At 38.5% G+C, this 18528-nt stretch overlaps 1 protein-coding gene across 17 annotated transcripts in view; it reads right to left on the bottom strand.

Moving 5' to 3' along the window:
• GTF2I (general transcription factor IIi) overlaps positions 1-18528 on the bottom strand; it is a 74811-nt gene that overhangs the window by 32691 nt on the left and 23592 nt on the right. For 13 of the 17 annotated variants that reach the window (XM_065694791.1, XM_065694779.1, XM_065694781.1 and 10 more), the window contains 10 exons: positions 16362-16496; positions 15100-15283; positions 14877-14905; positions 13680-13728; positions 12918-12961; positions 11494-11571; positions 6269-6328; positions 5446-5502; positions 3234-3296; positions 1415-1516 (listed from right to left, as the gene is read on the bottom strand). In XM_065694791.1, the coding sequence (XP_065550863.1) occupies positions 1415-1516; positions 3234-3296; positions 5446-5502; positions 6269-6328; positions 11494-11571; positions 12918-12961; positions 13680-13728; positions 14877-14905; positions 15100-15283; positions 16362-16496 (801 nt within the window). The remainder of the gene's footprint in view (positions 1-1414; positions 1517-3233; positions 3297-5445; positions 5503-6268; positions 6329-11493; positions 11572-12917; positions 12962-13679; positions 13729-14876; positions 14906-15099; positions 15284-16361; positions 16497-18528) is intronic. The other 4 variants (XM_065694783.1, XM_065694786.1, XM_065694787.1 and 1 more) reach the window with 3 other exon arrangements.

The following is an 18528-nucleotide window of genomic DNA, read 5'->3' as shown; positions in this document are numbered from 1 at the left end:
ATGCTCTTTTTTACTTTACAGTAAATGAAGTTTGTTTCTCCATAGCTTCTCAAATTCATTTTGTTTTAACCAGAACTTGCAACACCACAATGAAATATCACTTTCTGCAGGGGAACTCCGACAGTGATGAAGGGCAATAACCTCGGTACAATTTAGGAAGCCCAGGATGTCTGAAAATCCTGGGAGCTACAAACAACTGTGATCTGACAGCACAGCAGGTGGCTAAGAGCAAAGTTTTCCTGGAAAAAAACCCAGAGAGATTATCTACCACATGAATTCAGAAGGAACAGGGAGCAGGTAAGTTGCAAGATGCTCTTTAACTGGAGCCTTAACACTGCAAGCTCAACTCAAATTTTTATCATCTTAATAATTACCTTTGCTCTCCATATCTCTTTTCTCTCCACTGTTTATTCCCTTCAAGCTGGCCTGCCAAGCTTAGATGCTGTTTTCTACTAAGGGAAAAGAGTCTTGCAAAAGCTTCTGCAGTATTAACTGCTCAATCTTCTCTGCTAATGTTGCCATTATGTTTTCCTGACCCAACCAAAACTGGCTAATGCTAAATGTGGAATTGCCTATTACTAGTAATGATCTTTAGAGAATAGAGCTCTGAACAATGTTTTATTCATTTTCAGTGGAATTAGTATGAAATAACATGTTTCACACAAAACAGATGTCAGAAAAGGTTCCATGGGGACTTTTCCAATTGAAGTCAAATCCCAGCATTCCTATCAAACATCTCAAACACTGTGCCAAAGGACATATCTGTGATTGTGCAGAACCTTGCAGAAGTACATAGATTCACGGGCTATCTGCCCAGAAACCAAACCAAACCAAGAAACAAAGGGGAGGTATACACTGCAACAACTCCCATGGGAATTATCTTTAACCAGAATAACTACAGTGTGTGGATACATTTCTGCAGTGAGAACTTTACAAGAGCTGTCATGAAAGAACATTACCAGAAAGACTCCAACTTTTTGTGTCCACAGGCATCAAGGCAGGCTACTCACCATACCAGTCATTTGGTTACCTTCCCAAATCTGGCTCCCTCAGCACATCTTGTTCACAGCATGTATTAAAGAGCAACTCGACAGGTTCTTAACCTCTGGTATGTCTTGATTCAGTGCACTAGTGAATTCAGTCTTACCTTTTTGTCCAAACAGCAAACAAAAATAAAGACTTATTTTTATTTTACTAAATTACTCGCAGTGCCTATTTAGATGGTTACTTTGAATAACAAGAAACAACAGAGATAGCCTAGGATGATGATGATACTGCTGCAATACATCTGCAAAGAGCCTTGGGGTCTTAAATGAGTATTGGCACTGATGTGTCTCACTTCTGCAGTATGAAACTGTTTAATACCCCCTTATAAAATAAAAGAGACAAAAATAATCTTTAATTCTTATCTTACCAAAATTGAACTCTTTCACTTTTCTTCTCCCAATATTGGTAGCTTCATTAGGTGACTCAGTGTTCTTTGGTCTCTTGTTAGGGGGCAAGTAGTCATCATCATCTTAAACAAACATAAAAATACCTTTGCTTTAATGTCCAGAGAACTCACGTGCAAGGTTGGAACTGCTTTGAATTTTGGAGTTCTAATGCAAGTATTGAACTGTACTTTATCAGGGCATCAACTTTGCAATGAATTACTCATCTGATTAATTTTAGAAAGCTATTGGCCTGAGTAGGAAAAACTTAATTAAGAGAGCCAGCGCAAAGCATGGAATAGCAAAAAGCAAAGCTGCTTCTGTACATCCCAGGGAAGACAATATGGTGCTCTGAAACACCACTGGATATCTCATGATCATAAAATGACTACACAACAGCAAGAGACATCAGGAAATAAAGTATGTAGACATGGACTACATTTTTTTACCTAGTTGGATGTATCCTTCCATTAATAAGTCTTGACAGGAGCCAAGTTTCATCTTGAAGAACTCAAATACGTTAAAAGTGGTTTCAATCCAATGTAAAAAAAACTGAGATAACTGAAATTTATTTAACACATCAGCCCTACCTCAATCATATACAGACAGAGGGGGAGAAACTGCAAACCCCAGGTATTTTTCAGTGAGCTGCTACTTAGCCAGTCACTTCCCAAACCAAAACACGATCTTCCCTACCAGTTAATGAGTTTTTAAGACTGTCCAATTACCAATACCTGCAACCTTAGAGAAAGGAAATGGTTAAAGCAGATAAAGAAAATTAATTTCACATATAGAATAACATATACCCAGGTCATAGGGTATAGTTTGCTTAGAACAAGTAATATCACATATTGACAGCTCTCACACCTATGCAGTTGTATCATATTCTGTTATTATCATATCATATTCTTCTCAGCATTTTTACTTTTGTGGTAAAAGCCTTTACAAACACACAGCAGTTAATGATTATTCTCTTATCACCTTTTCTGTTGACAGTAAAATAATTAAAGAATTATTTTACTGCTGGATTATAAAAAGGTGAAAGTAATGCCAAAGTGTCAACTTTGTCCTAAAATGCATTGCCTAATTTCTAAATTGCTAATTTGTTGGTCTTAATCTTACCCATTCCAGAAGCAAGCATTGCAAAAGCCAATCTCAGAAGTGTTTTAAAGCAGTTACAGGACATGTAATTCACAAGCACAAGAAATACAGCTGACTTTTAACCAACATCCTAGCGTGAAAACAACATGGATGCTGGTTAGTGGCTTTAGTGCCATTTAGATGAGAAAGTAAGGATGAGGTAGTAAGGATAAAGGGTTTTATCTTTTATTTACTGATATTAGACAAATAAATTGAAGCTTCACTTACACCACTTGTAATACCATTTCTAGTTTGGTACAATTCTTTCCAGAAGCTAGTGTTAACTAGAAATTTTGCATAACTACAGTATGCTTATAAAGCAACATGTTCTTCAGAATGGATGTTGTAACATCTTTTTAAAATCTAAATTAACGGATGTTAAATAATGAGTATTCTTCACTACCAGTGCTTGAATGTACATGCAAGATGCAAATCTCTGTCACGCATTTCAAAATCAGACCAGTAAATCCAGTATGCTTCAGTATATTGTGGTTTTATAAAACTTCTGGACTGGACATGTTTACCAAGCATTGAAAGATCCAAACTGCAGCCAACACTGGCACATAATCCTGTTTATATGTGCCAAGTAATGCAGGCATTTTAGAACATTTTTTGGACATTAAAATGCTCAATGGACAGAAATTAATGAACTGGAGAACTAACCTTCAATGGTGACCTCAACCTCAGGATTCTCACTTGTTTCTGAAGGGACGTGCTGGGAGGAATCTAAAGGGGAGAAAAAAACACGACCACTGACTGATGGACACAGAAAAGACTTTTTAGCCAAACCTGCCATGATTTTGTATTTAAACTAGCACTTGTCAAAGAAGCCCCTGGCATTCACAACATGCAACAAAAACAGGAGCAAAAATATTCTACCACAAGCTTTTAAGCAATTCTAGACAAGGGTAAGGACATGGAGATTATACTTGCTAAGTTGCATGTGCAGCAGAGTTTGTGTTCATGACAGTAGGAAATTTCTTATTCTTGGCTGAATAGGATTAATACAATTATAGATATTTTTCTCTTTGTTATCAAGCATTACTGAAAATATAAACAAAGGCTGCATGCCCTTACAGATGATATATTTCTTTATCATTTATACTAACGAGCAGTTGTTGCACTGTAATGATTTCTGTAACAGGCTGCAAGGCCAACAGTGAAAAATGAGAGGGAAATTCATAATCACAATGTGTTCATTGGGGTGGTCTGCACTAACATAAACAGGATCAGCTCTATCAATGCTCCATGGGAGAAAGAGCAATTTGCACTTAAGAGTAGTGAAGTTTGGAAAAAATGAAGCTAATTGTATTGGAAACTATTTCACAACTAAGTAGCAGCGTATGAAGGTATCTGTTTAAATTATCCTAGCAGAGTGATACTGTGCTTGTGCATTTTGATTAATTTATTCTTTCATATCTCTGTAAGCTGGAAGTATGATATCACTTTGGGAGCCAGTCTGAAGGAATCTCTGTTTCAAAGGCTGTTCACATGATGTTGTGTATAATAGAGATTCAGCAGTATCTGCTGAGACACCTTAACTGGAGTATATTTGCACTATGTCTAATATATCACCTAGTTTGTGGAAAACACAGCATGATGTTTTGATCTAACTCAGAGTGAGTGCAGGGGGGATAACTAGCAAATCAGAAGCACAACAAAAGGAAAGAATTAGGAGGCAACGGTCCTTTAGTAGATATGAATGGAAAGTATGGTCATAAAAATGACTATCACATCAACTGATTACTTGGAACAATTTTTGAGAGCATCAGAAAAGTATAAGAAAAAAAACCCCTGAAGAAATACAACTTCTGGAAATTCAGGGACAGCCACAAAGGCTGGCAAATGACAAATTCATTTCTATGAAATCATCCATCTAGTCCAGTAACAAATCCCTTAGAAACAGTCATAATTAAGAGAAATGTGTCAATATATCAAAGCAGATGACAACAAAGTTCTGGAAGAAAACTCCCAGATGGGACATTTCTTCTGAAGTCATACTAACCCAACTGGTTTAAACACTAAAGTGAGGTGTCTGGTTTTTAAACTTTTTCATAAATACTAACCTTCATGAACAACAGGTTTATTCTATTCAGCAAAACCAGTGCAACTTTCAGCACATCTCTTACAGAAACTTGCAAAGAAAAAAGGATTTGAGAAAGGGGTGCGTAACAAAACTATATTCTGGCACTCAACCTGCAGCCGTACAGTTCTATATAGTCAAAATCAAAGCAAAGTCAGAGTCTCGGCCATTTTGTAAGACACTTCCCTTTCCCCAGGCTCTCTTCACAGTCAGGCATAAAGCTCGTGCATTATACTTAGAAAAACAAAGTACCTAGCTTATTTTCTCTCAAATAAGTAGAGTTCAGCATGAGCAAAGAACTTTATTCTTCTTTATCAAGAGAAATGCTTTTAAATCTCATGTAATGGTACCCTTAACTATGGTGATATTTACCTTCAAAGCAAAACTAATGGGATTTGCAAGAATGAGTATTGCTACTAGCATAACTTGGCCTTAAATACTCATGACTCAGGTTTGAAAGTCAGGTGTTTAGAATGCAACTAACTGCAGAACGATGTCCTTTCAACATCACGTCAAAACCCTAAATGCTGGGTGACAAGCACCTCACAATTTGTGATTTAAAAGAATGAGAAATCCCATCACAACTTGTTTATAGTAAGCTGCATAGTGGCATGATTTGGGGGAGTAAAAGCAAAACAAAACAAAAAACCCCCAAAGCCAACCTCGTGGAAATGGGGAAAGAGAACACCTGGAGATGTACAACTTTAAGGTGCCATCTTTTCAAACATTTCTGTAAAAAAACATCCAATGATGTTAATTTATTCTCATGAAAAAACATTTTGTATCTCTAACCTTCTACTGGTATTTCCACATCTGCTCCTTCTCTGCAATTGGAACCCTGGTGGCTTCCTTTAGACAAATATAAAGTACAAAACATGCCATAATAAAAATAGAAAAGGAACTTTTAACATCAACTACTGAAAGCAAGGATTTTCATAAGCAAAAAATCCAGAACTATAATATCCACATAAAATACAGAAGGCTCAATTTCTGAATCTTAAAACTTTTTAAGAGCAGGAGCACTCTGACTTCATAAAGACATTCATGGGTTGAAATACAAATCAGTATTTTCTAATGTTCGCAAATGGACAAACAGGTATTTTTAATGCAAACTGTAAGAAGCTAAAATAAATGTACAATTTGGGGGCAAATTTATTTCAGCTACTGTTCAGATCCAGTAAGGAACTCCTTCCACTAAACACAGACTTTCCATGTACTTTCTTCTGCATGTGCCTGCTCACCTCACACACAGCTGAATGAAGTGATCAAGTTGTAGTCATAATACATAAGCAGAGGTTTATTAAACCTTATAAACAACTATGACACAGGCTGAATTTCTTGATAAACATATTCCACACAAATTGCTAGTATTTTAGAGTAATCAACCTGATATTTCTTTTCCAATTTAAAAAGGAAAGACATGAGATTCCCTTTCTGTACATGTCTCTACTAGGACATCTGAAAATTAAGGCAATGTAATTTTCCTTTCTGTTGAAGTTTAAGTTCCAATACCCTAACTCTTACTTTAAATAAAAGAAGGGAGATCCCTGAAAAGTGAAACTCACACATTTGATTTCCAACATAGATGTGAGAAAAATACAATTAAAAGATCTACCTGTATAACTTTTTGCAAGAACCTTTTTTTCATCCACCTCTGATGTTTCGGAAGGGCCTGCTTGGGAACAAAGAGAACATTTCACATCAAACACGCTTTTCCAGGTCATAGAGGAATTTGCAAAGTAACACTGAATATATTACATACTTGTTTCATACTTTCTGTAACGTTAAACTTTGGAAAGACTGTGTGAAATATTAAAAGTCTATAAATCCTTACTTACACAGTTCAACAAAATAAGCATCTTGAGGAGGTAATTGCAGGGGTGTGCATTGCTTGACTACTGAACAGTCAGAGGCTCATGCAGCACAGCAGGTTTTAAAACATTTTGGTGTTAATAAACTTATTTAGAACATGAAATGTTGATGGTTCTGCCCTTTTCCAATGATTTTTAATCAGCTAAATCTTTATCCTGTTTGTTAAAATTTGAACTCCTAGGGAGTTCCTTTTGACTCTAAAATTTCTACCTACATTAAATAGACAAATTCAGAGAGATTAAAATCATTTCAGACACTTCATGGTTGTTTGCTTTTCATCACAGCAGCTCTTTTGAAGGCTATATACTGACTGCTTTAAAGAGGCTGTTGCAGAAAGCAGCACACAAACACCACTTAAAAGATTAAATTAACACCCCTAAAATCCTACTGCTTAATGCTGCAGTGCTCCTGAAGTTACACTGAAAGAGTGAATTGCTTACAGCACAAATGGCTTCCCACTGAGCAGGGGATCATTCTACACCACAAAAATAGCACAGGTATATAAAACTAACCTGTGTGTGGCACACGAGAATGTCATATTATGACTAGGTGGAACTGAAGGATTTGGACAAGTTGTTTGCTGTAAATCAAATCACTTCTGTGCTCATTTACAAAAGTTATCTGCAAAAGATCATACAGCTCCCCAGAAATTACAGCTAGAAGTAAAACCTTGCAGTATGGTTACATCTTAGAGTTTGAACTTAAGATCCCTAGGCAGAACTAAGCAATATCCACCTTGTATCAGTAAAAGCACTCAGTACACTCCTGCTAACAGACAACTTCACCACACAACACAGACACTGAGAAATTCTGTAACACACTAAAACTTGGTCATCCATGAGCAAATAAATACCTAGCAGACCACTGCACCTAAATCATGCAGTTGGGCTGGGCTTCTGCACTGCAGTGAAACCTTTGTAAAAGATAGTTATTGCCAGAAATTGTAAACTTCTGAAATGCCTCTTACAAACATGTCATTTTTCACATTCTAACAATCCCCTTAAAGAGTAGATGCCAGTCCCTTGACAGTGTCAGCTATTCCTAATGCTTACCCACCACGAATCATTTACTTACACTGAGTTCAAATCTCACAACCTCAGTTTCTAATGCATTATGTCCACATAGTCATACCTGTGTCACTCAGCAGAAGGAATCTGGGTTTATCATCTTAGATTAGCAATGCTCACTTCTTACGTCTTTGTTTTTGACTACACAGATGGTAATACTATGAACAATACGTAATTACCAGAATAATAGCAGAACACCTTTAGGAAGCATAACATTGCGCTTTCTTGTCATATTGATATATTCTCTGGAATTTCTTGGTTTCAAATAGTATCTACATGCTGAGTTTTACACTATGGTGGTGAGAATACTGCCAGCTTCACAGTTTTAGACCCATTAAAATGGATATTACTTCTAGTATTCTGGGAGATCTCCAAAGGAAACGTGTTTTGTTGTTAAGAGACATACTAAAAGACATCCATGACTTTCAACATTCCAGAGAGAGAATAAAAACACAGTTTACATTCCCATTTTGGGCTTTTTTCCCCCAGCAGAAGATATTTCCAATCTCATTTGGTTTTGGATGAATGTCCTAGATTTTAACAGCCCCACTAACATTTCCAGAAATTCCAAAACCAATTGCACTGTTCAACCACATGGTGTCTTAAAGAGATGTTAGGCAGGTTTTACTCACTTCTAAGTTTGTAAGCTAAATCAGTCAGTTGATTAGACTGTGGTTTATAAGCTGAAACAGCCAATTCACAGGACACACTGCTTACAGCCTTTTCCTTCCACTTCCTCTTCTCTTGGATTTAACTTCAAGGCATCAGTGGTAACTGAAGACTTGCATCCACAAAACTCACAGGATAACATGCCTCTTTCAGGACATGTTTGGTCCTTAGTCAGCATATTACTCCATTCTACTTGGGCTGTCTCCAAAAAGCCTTGATTTACTCTGCGCTGATGAGGAGGACTGAAGGTGGCACATATCCCCAAGACATTTTCTTAATGTATTCCTGCTACTCTGTAAATTAGGAGCGGGTGGGGGAAAGAAATAAATATAGCTCTTAATTCTATTCTGTTAATTGATTCAGAGCTGTTCTCATTCTGGCACTGGTATTTTGACCTCATTTTTTTTTTATTAAAACTCTTCAGGATAGCCTGGGTCTTATGGGCAGCCTTTCAATACGAAGCCAAAATTCATGTCTGTAACTTTACAATATATTTATGCATCAGCTGAACAGCCCCCTGACTGCAAGGAAGCTGGTAGAGAAGCTAGGAGGATTTATAGGCATGAGGATGTACTTGCATTAACCAGTACAGAACATATGCCCTGTACTGGCTTTAGGATCAGGCCTTGCACACACCCAGCTGGTCTGGAGCTCTGGCAGAACACATGAATGCTGTCCCCCTGCAACAGCCATGGAAACAGATCTATTCCTACAGCATAGTAATATGCTTAATCTAAAAGTACATACCACAGTTCAAGGTCTAAACCACATTTCAAAACCTAATCTAAGAAACAGCATTTTAACTAATGTTTCTTTTCATAAAAGCCGTAACTAGTACTTACAGATAAAGGAGACACAGGAGTATTAACTGTGATAGCTGGAATGCTCCAGTATGCATTATTTAGTCCTGCAAATCTCTGCTCAGTCCTTTTCCTCAACAGTCCTTTTCTGTAGTTAACAGTCAAAATCTGGGCCTTTCTTCCAGAACAGACTGTCTTTGGTGTCAGACAAAGCATTTAACTCTGCAGTGACCTTCACAATTACCCAAGATACTGGAAAAAAAAAAAAAACAACCACTGCCACTACTAGTGGTAGTGCCCACTAGTGGAAAGCTGCCCTAATTCTCAGTCAAAACACCCACATGAAGTTTTTGATGGCTAAAGGCCCTATTTCTCAGTCTTATTGTGTACTACTAAAACATTTCTACATTTAGTAATTCAGTATTAACTCATGGTGACATCTGAATGGTGCAACCTACCGCAAGATAATAAAAGCTTAAAAGAACGTCCACCTACAGTTATAATTTTCCCCCTTTGATTAACAGGAGAATTCTGCGTGCCACCCAGGCAGAGTACTTTGGTCAGCATCTCAGACTTGTGAGAGGAAGCAAAAGCTCAGAGAAGAACAAGAACTGTGACATTTTGTCAGTAGATCATTTTCTCCTGGAAGCCCCAAGCAGATTGCTGCTCTCTAACAGTTAAGTTGTTTCTTTCATAAATCGATAAGCTTTTGCTGGAGGGTATTTTTAGTAAGAACTACAACCCTAGCCATTTTCTTTATTTTGTAGCACATCTCTACAAAGGCAATGCTTGGGCAGACTTGAGTCATTCCCAAGGGTAACTGTACTTTTCTAAGGTTCACTTCTCTGCCCAGCACCATTGTGCACACACAAACCCCTATATACTCTTGAATTTATAGCTGTACAACCTTTAGCTTGAATCTGAGTGGTAGCAACTTGAAGAAATGAAGGGGAAGCTGCTTTACTCCAGGGAAGGTAGCTTGACTTGACAACATTTCTTCTACCAACATACTCAGTTTTGTCTCATTTTTAAATGCAAGTTTGGAGGACTACACTGAGAGGAGAAAAGGAGGAGTTATTAAGAGAGCACCATTTTATCTCAAAGATATACACACTGCTCTTCACCAATCAGAAGATTCAGAGTTCTGCGAAGTCAAGAAAAATCTGCCCCTCCCCCCCCCCCCCAAAATTCAGGGGAGACTCTTTTCAAATAGCATTGGATTACACTGTGGGCTATTGGCCAAATTCACCATTTTTATGCATGAAACAGAAAGCCACGAGGGGCTGAAAAGCAAAAAGATGACAAGACCTGGCTTTGGAAGGTGCAATGTTTAGGCTGTCTCCAAAAACATATCTATTTTTGTTACCTTATATCGTGCCTGTAAACACCCTCAATCTCTGAGCCTTGATAAGAAGAAAAGAATCTTAATGCCATTCACCTTCTGTTTCTGAACTTGAGTGGTGGCATTTTGCTGTGCTGTATGAAGATCTCCCTGAACAGTGCTCGTACGCTACTTGAGATGTGCCAGTACAAAAATACTGATTCTACAGTCCTGTAGTTAGTTATCAAAGCACATTAGAAAATAGTTTCAAGAATCTTTGTGCCTAAACATGCGCAAAAACCTTATCTCAATAATACAGAATATTACAGAATGAAAGGATGTGCAGTTTTGCACTTTACTGCTGAAAATGCAGCTATCCTTCAGAGGTGCATGGCAGCTTGCTTGTGTTCTTTTGCACTGCTTAATTAACCTAATGACAACTGCAAATAGGCTGAAATAATAAACGTAGGGTTCTAGTTATTTTATATTGCCATTTATAACCATGACTTCTGAATTACTGTTCATGTCAACCTACAGAAGTAACAATTTCTTTTCCCACTCCTACCTGAGGTTACCATCCAGTATTATCTGGATATGTAGAGATGAAGAAAAGCAACTAAGAGGCACCTTAAAGCATACACAGAGCCCCCAGTCATGAGCCTCATGAATGTTGTTACGCTTTGCCTAAATAAACCTTTCAATAATGTTAACACATATTGGTCTTTCCATTGAAGAAGACTGATAAATACACTATGAAAGCTACTGAAACTTTAAAAATAAATACAAGATTCAATCAGTGCTATACACAGCATTGTTATTATGGTCTATTTCTTATTTAAAGAGGTCACTGAAAAACCACAAGCGGTTGAAAAGACTCCTGAAACTTCTCCTTCAGAGCAAGCACACACATATGGATATGCTCTTATACTTCAGCTCTTTTGGTATTCTTCAGAATGACTTAAATGATAGCCAGCATGGAAATGTTGTATCCTGACAAAGTAACTGCACGTTTAATGACCAAGTATAAATAAAAGGAGAGGCACAGAGAGAGCAATGCTTAAGCAATCAACATTTTCATGAAATAAACACATATGAAAGCTAGTATCATTACCTGGAACATTATATTGATAGTAATCAGGATCATCTGGTTCCTCCTTCACTGCTACTGTTGACATTTCCAGAGAAAACCCTGTATAAGCAACAAAGGAATCAAATATGGAAGCTAATAATAACCAGAGTCTTAAAAAACAAAGAAAACACCCACTAAGATCCTAGATGGTCTCTATTCAAAAAAAGAAAAGAAAAATAAAGATCAGGTGCTGAGACACCAAACAACTGTTGAGATAAAACAATGGTGACAAAGTGACCTGCTGGTTTATTATGCTTCAGTTTGGCCACTGTCAAAGGGATTCAGGATTAAATGCTTCCCTACAAAGCAGGCATCCCTGCAAACGCTATATCTGATCAGATACATTTTATCACTTGTGCTAACAGTACTTGTAGACCTTAACTCCTGCTCACTCCTCTGCACAGCCAAGTTGGGATACATCCTGCACCAAACTGTGCTGCTGATGGAGCAACACCAAAAGTGCTCAACTGCTCTTGGTTTCCTTCAAGTGAAACATCCCTTCCATAAGCCTTCACAGCATTCCCTAAAATGCTTTTAAAACATTCTAACAAAACAAGAATTACTTAAAATGCCTGGAAGCAGCACTGGTAAGAGTCTGGGAGTGCCTTGACAAAAGGTTCAAGTTAACTCTTTGAGCATGTTAACCATGAAGGGTTCCCAAACCTTCCCAAACAAGTTTAAAGTTGTGAAGCAGAAAGAAGCAAAGACATGGACTAAATATAAAAACTTCATTCTTATACAAAACACTAAGCAGTGTGGCCTGACCCAACAAAAGGAAAAGTCACCAGCTTATCTCAAAGCACACCTGTGTCTCATGGGCTTTAATGGGATTATTCACACCCTTACCTGAAAGCAGACACTTAAGCATTGCTCCACTGTAGATGACAGTGCCTGCAGGATCATGTCTTACCTGCAGGAAACTTAGGAATCTTGGGCTTTTCTTTAGAAAAACTAACCTGGTTTGCTATCTCTTATTTATTTGTTCATTTCCCTTTCAGGTAGAAAAAGGAAATTTTGTAATTTTCAACATTTTAGTAATATTAACAACTAAACCAAGTTTTTATCTCCCCATGAGGGACAAAGTAATCTTGAATAAGAACAAAATAAAACCTGTGAATTCCTTCTTCTCCACTTAAAACTAAACTATTCACAAAGATAAATTGGTTTAGTCCACAAAATTTTACAGATCTCCCCCTTCTAGTAATGGAAACGTTTGGTCAAGTCTCAATACTTGATAAAACTCCAACTGAAAAGTGGACAATTTGAAGGAAAGAAAAGTTTTTCCTTCTCACAAATGATGGCTCTTTGCTGCTCTTTTCTTTAAGCTTCCTATATTTGTTTAACTTCAGCCTTCTGAACAGAAACTGACCATTCTTCAGAAAATCAGGGCAAACTGTTGAACATACCTGAGTCCTCGTTTGGTTCCGTCTTCACTTTAACAGGAGTACCACTAAAAAATACACAAAGCAAGCACACTGACATTATAAAAACCTTCTGGGAAGTTCCTCAAGCTTTACAGGCTGTCAAGTAAAATCAATCTCCCAGGTTGCTTTTTTTCCAACTAAGAACACAAAAGTGAGAAATCCTGCATTTTGGCTTATCTGATTTATCTCAAGGGAATTGTCAGGAATGTCCTATCCTTGCATTTCTGGGACATACACGATATTAAAAGCACATTTACCATTTAATGAGAAGCAAACTCAGCTTCATTCAAACTCAGCAAATTCAGCAGCAGAGCAAACTGATCCCCATTTTCACATTAACCAATTTTTGATTTATTTCAGACATAATCTCCTCATTTACTAACAAAAAAATTATTTTACAGTTTTTCTTTTATTGAGGAAGAGGAAGGAAGCAACACTGCATCTGTTCCCCATTGCTGCCATAGCATAAAACATGACAAACTTATCCCTCACTGACAGACTGTGAATTAAGAACACTCACTGGGCTAATTAAACCAAAGGGAAACTTTGCCATCTGTTTAATTTGTAACAGTTTCCCCACAAATAATGGTCAAAAGAAAGAGAAAATTCAGATTCATGCTTTTTATAACCCCAGGCAAGCAGAAGTTATCCAAAGGTCAGCTGGACAGAACAAGCATATTAAGAGAAAGAAAGTGTATGAAAATACATAGCTGATACAAAAAACCTCCACGATTTTAAATTCACCTTCCACCTGGAGGTATAATTGATTGTGAAGGATCTGTCATAGCAGCTCCTGAAAGTTAAAAGACAATCTTTGAATTTCCTGCACTCCATTTACCTTAAATACAAATTGAAAATGTAACACTGATTTCACAAAGTGAAAACCTGTTTACACTTCACAAGCATATGTGCTTCTTTTCTGTATTCACAGATATGAGGGAAGGATCTTGTTAAGCTGCTTTATTAATCTATAAAGCAACACCAATATAAAGTTACTTCAAATGTACATTTCATCATGCTTTTCCCTGCTCCTTTTCATGATGGCAGGTGAAAATTTGGGGAAAAAAGGTAAACAACTCTTTCACCTAAACTGTGCTAAAACAGGTAGTTCAATAGAGATTCGGCACAGTCCTAAATTACAGCTAGACACAAACAGCTCATGCTTTTAGAATGTAATTTAACCCACTGGAAACCTGTCCTGTATTTTTAGTAGAAATATAACCAGAATCCCTGCGATTACCCACTCCCTATTCTTTTTACTGGGCACAGACAACACATACCTAATTTTACTAATCCAGCATCAGCTTCTGGTTGTGTCTCCTGAGATAGTGAAACTCTTCTTTTTGACTACATTCCTATTGAGACTCCTTCATCCTCTTCATAAAACAAATTCTCACATGTACAAACTTTGCAAGTAAACAACATGATCCCACGAAAGGAAGAGATTCCTTCTAAGCTAGAAGTCAATCTTTGTGTAATTTTAAAACACTTACTCTAGCTCATTTTTTCTCATCTATAGAGGCTCTGATAGGAACTACACCACCTAGCCACTTCAGAATATCAGATCAATGTTTAAAATGGAATATAAATGCCAAAATCAGCTCTGCATAGGAACGCAGAACACTGCAAAGTCTTGGCATCTTCTAAAAACGCAATACAGTCCTTCATCAGTTCACTTCTTTCCCTAGGATACTATCCAATCCACATTAAATTCAAATTCAGTAAAAGAATGAAGAATGCAATAGAACAAAGTTTATCTCTAACTAATTGCTCCTGGCAAAACACATATAGGAAAAGGTTATAGTTCCATAAGGAAGGCATCTCACATTCCAGAATTTCTGCACAGCTTGCCACTTTACCCACACAATTAAATCTTGTATCTATATTGCTGTCTAACCTAAAATTCCGATTTCTGGTTAGTCTGAGTAAGTAGTAACTTACCTAGGTGTTTCTTTGGCTCTAGGAAAGGCCTGTGTGGAAATACAGAAAGAAAAACCCATAGTTTTAGCAAAGACATCATAACTTACTTGGTAGTGTAACATTAATGACAGAGCACTCCTGTTTAAGAGAAACAAGCTGCAACGTATTTCATTAAAAACTAAAATTAATTGGACTTAAGTACAAAACCAGAAAGGACAGACTAGCACAAGATAGAGCAAATAACCTTTTAATGATAAATGAGATCCCTGACTTGTTTTCCAAAATCCATTTGAGCGTTGAAACATCATAATTTGCTGGATGGTTAAATGCAAGTCCTTCAGGCAGGCCCTGCACTACCACAGCAGACTGGTCCCTCTGAATCTTCTCATATGGCACAGGTACCACTGTTGACTTTCCTAAAGCTTTACCTAGAAAATAAAAAAAAATAAAAAGAGATTGTTCTGAGGTCAAGAGTGTTCAAATTGGGAAAAGGATAAGACCCTCATAAAACTTTTTACTTGGAGAGGTCTGGAGCAAAAGTAACATGTATATGCAAATCTCTACAAGAAACAAGTACTGCTCACATTAACATGCACTGGAACCCACTATGATACAGGCTTTCCTGAAAGGAAAATAAATGGGCTGTGCAATACCCTCACATCACACCCCGCAAACCACATCAAGAAAACTATGCAATGTATTGGTATGTTTTATAATTGGGTCGATGAGTAAACGAACATGAGCCGGCAGCGTGTGCCCGCAGCCCAGAAAGCCAACCGTATCCTGGGCTGCATCAAAAGGAGCATGACCAGCAGGTCGAAGGAGGTGATCCTGCCCCTCTACTCTGCTCTTGTGAGACCTCACCTGGAGCATTGTGTGCAGTTCTGGTGTCCTCAACATAAAAAGGACATGGAACTGCTGGAACAAGTCCAGAGGAGGCCACGAGGATGATCAGGGGACTGGAGCACCTCCCGTATGAAGACACGCTGAGAAAGCTGGGGCTGTTCAGCTTGGAGAAGAGAAGGCTGTGTAGAGACCTCATAGCAGCCTTCCAGTATCTGAAGGGGGCCTATAGGGATGCTGGGGGGGGACTCTTCGTCAGGGACTGTAGTGACAGGACAAGGGGTAATGGGTTAAAACTGAAACAGGGGAAGTTTAGATTGGATATAAGGAGGAAATTCTTTCCTGTTAGGGTGGTGAGGCACTGGAATGGGTTGCCCAGGGAGGCTGTGAATGCTCCATCCCTGGCAGTGTTCACAGCCGGGTTGGATAAAGCCGTGGGTGGGATGGTTTAGTGTGAGGTGTCCCTGCCCATGACAGGGGGTTGGAACTAGACGATCTTAAGGTCCTTTCCAACCCTAACTATTCTATGATTCTACTAAAAGTTACAATTATCACCTTAACAGCAGTGTAGCTGGAAGGCCAAGATCATGCAATACTTTCCTCCAAACTGGAATAAAAGTTAGAAATCCAGGACATCTGTTTAGAAGACTCTGAAGCACCCACCATAGCAAAGGCAGAAAAAGTCCTCCACAGACTTCCTGAGAGCTTCGAGTTCCACAGTATCCACTGGCAGTCTATTTATAGGTGGCATAGTCTTTGTTTCCTGCAGTTCTGCAGCCCTCTCCTCTTCTGTAACACCTGGCAGTTACAAAAATAAGACAAAAATAAAGTAAGTTATTAAACCTCCCAGTACCCAGTCCCTCCAGTTTAGAGTATAGACACTAGGGCAGGATCCCTGCCAAAAAATCATGAGAATTCACTTGTCTTAGAAGCAAATGCACTTATATCTGTATATGAACAATGAGTAAATTTAAATTTACCCTAAAGTTATTACATCCTCCTTACAGCCTTCAGAAATATCACCCTCTGAGGTATAAGAATGATGAATTAAGAGACACATCCAAGCAGGGATTTGTTGGGGCATGAAGAGGTAGCAAACTATTAATTTCAGTATAAATAAAATGCAAAGCTGCCAAGAGAAGTAGGACTTAACAAAATCACCAGGGAAAAGGATAAAATGCCTGCATAGAGGGTCCTGTGGCTCTCCAGTGCTACCCATGATGCCTTATGCAGCACGTTATGTTACATCCTGGTTTGTTTATGCTGTATGTACATAGCTGAGAAGGAATCCGACTTGTCACAACAACTCCTACCTTTCAAAAGACATTTCAAATACACATCTCATTAGTGAATAGAAGTTGTAAACAAGACACCAGCACATAGCACAGAGAAGATTTCAGCCCTAGACCTTGTTATAGTCTCTGAGCAAAAGTCATTCCCAAAAGAGTGATGGGGTAACAACACTTTCAGTATTTAAAAGCAAATGGAAGTGATTGTTCCAGGTGGCAGCCTTCCTTTCTCACCACTCAGTTCTTGCCATGATTTACTGTGAATCACCCAGCAAAAATGGGGGAAAACAACAGACATTCTACATACGAAAAACAACGCATGGGAGATCTGTGCTCCTATGTGCAAGAGGATGATCGGTGCTGAAGCTGTGTCATGACTTCACCATGAGCAGTCACAGCAGTACAGCTGAAACACTGACTTGCACTGCCAGTATTGTCATTTTATACTAACACAAGAAAACAAACATCTGTTTAAACAACTGATACTAAATGAGTTGTGAAATGAGCTGAAACACCACTGCTTTTACTAAAGACATTTATAATCTTAAAAACTGGGATTTTTCGCTTAAAAAAGAATCTCTCCCTCTACAAATCACATGCCTGCTTCCTGCACTGGAATCCCACCTCCACACAACATTCAGCTCTCCAGCTCTTCAGGCCTGACACTTTTGCTTCCTCTGCAATATGACAGGGCCTACCATAACAAAACCAATACTGCAAAACCGGAATGTTATTATATACCCGTAACACAGGTGCTTAATTAATGACAGCTTACAAAGTTTGCCTGCAGACTTGGGGATAAGAAACATCAGTTTCTGTCCTGGGTTCAGCAGTAGCAGTTATTTTTCTCCTTCTTAGTAGCTGGTGCAGCAGCGTTTTGACTTTTGGCCTGAGAACAGTGCTGATAATGCCGATGTTTTTAGTTGCGCAAATGTTTGGTCTGACCAAGGACTTCCTGAGCCTCATGCTCTGCCAGGGAGGAGGGGAAGCTGGGAGGAAGCAGAGACAGGACACCGGACCCAAACTGACCAAAGGGGTATTCCATACCACAGCACGTCGTGCCCGGGATGTAACTGGGAGTTACCCGGAAGGGTTAGGGACTGCAGGGTTGGACGAGGTATCGGTCAGTGCTTGGCTGGGGGGAGTGGGGTGAGTTATTGGTCAGCTGGTGTTGAGGTGTTGTATTCTCTTCCCTTGTTATTTCCTTTATCATTATTATCATTGGTGGCAGCAGTAGTGATCTGTGTTATACCTTAGTTACTGGGCTGTTCTTATCTCAACCCGTGGGAGTTGCATTCTTTTTGATTCTCCTCTCCGTCCCTCCAGGGGTAGAGGGAGGGAAAGAAAGGGGGGAGTGAGTGGACGAGCTGTGTGGTTTATGGCTGACTTTGTTTAAACTATGACAGTTTCCATTCATAGCAATTCCATGCAATGTTGCTTTTTGGGTGGGTGTTTTTTTCCACCTATGAGACTGATTCATTGAAAACACCTTTACTGACTGTAGCTTCTCAAAAGCGTACCCACACTTTCTAAATATAAGC

The sequence above is a fragment of the Lathamus discolor genome, chromosome 14 (assembly GCF_037157495.1).
Source record: "Lathamus discolor isolate bLatDis1 chromosome 14, bLatDis1.hap1, whole genome shotgun sequence".
Lineage (NCBI taxonomy): Eukaryota > Metazoa > Chordata > Aves > Psittaciformes > Psittacidae > Lathamus > Lathamus discolor.
This window is presented reverse-complemented; position numbering and strand designations above follow the sequence as displayed.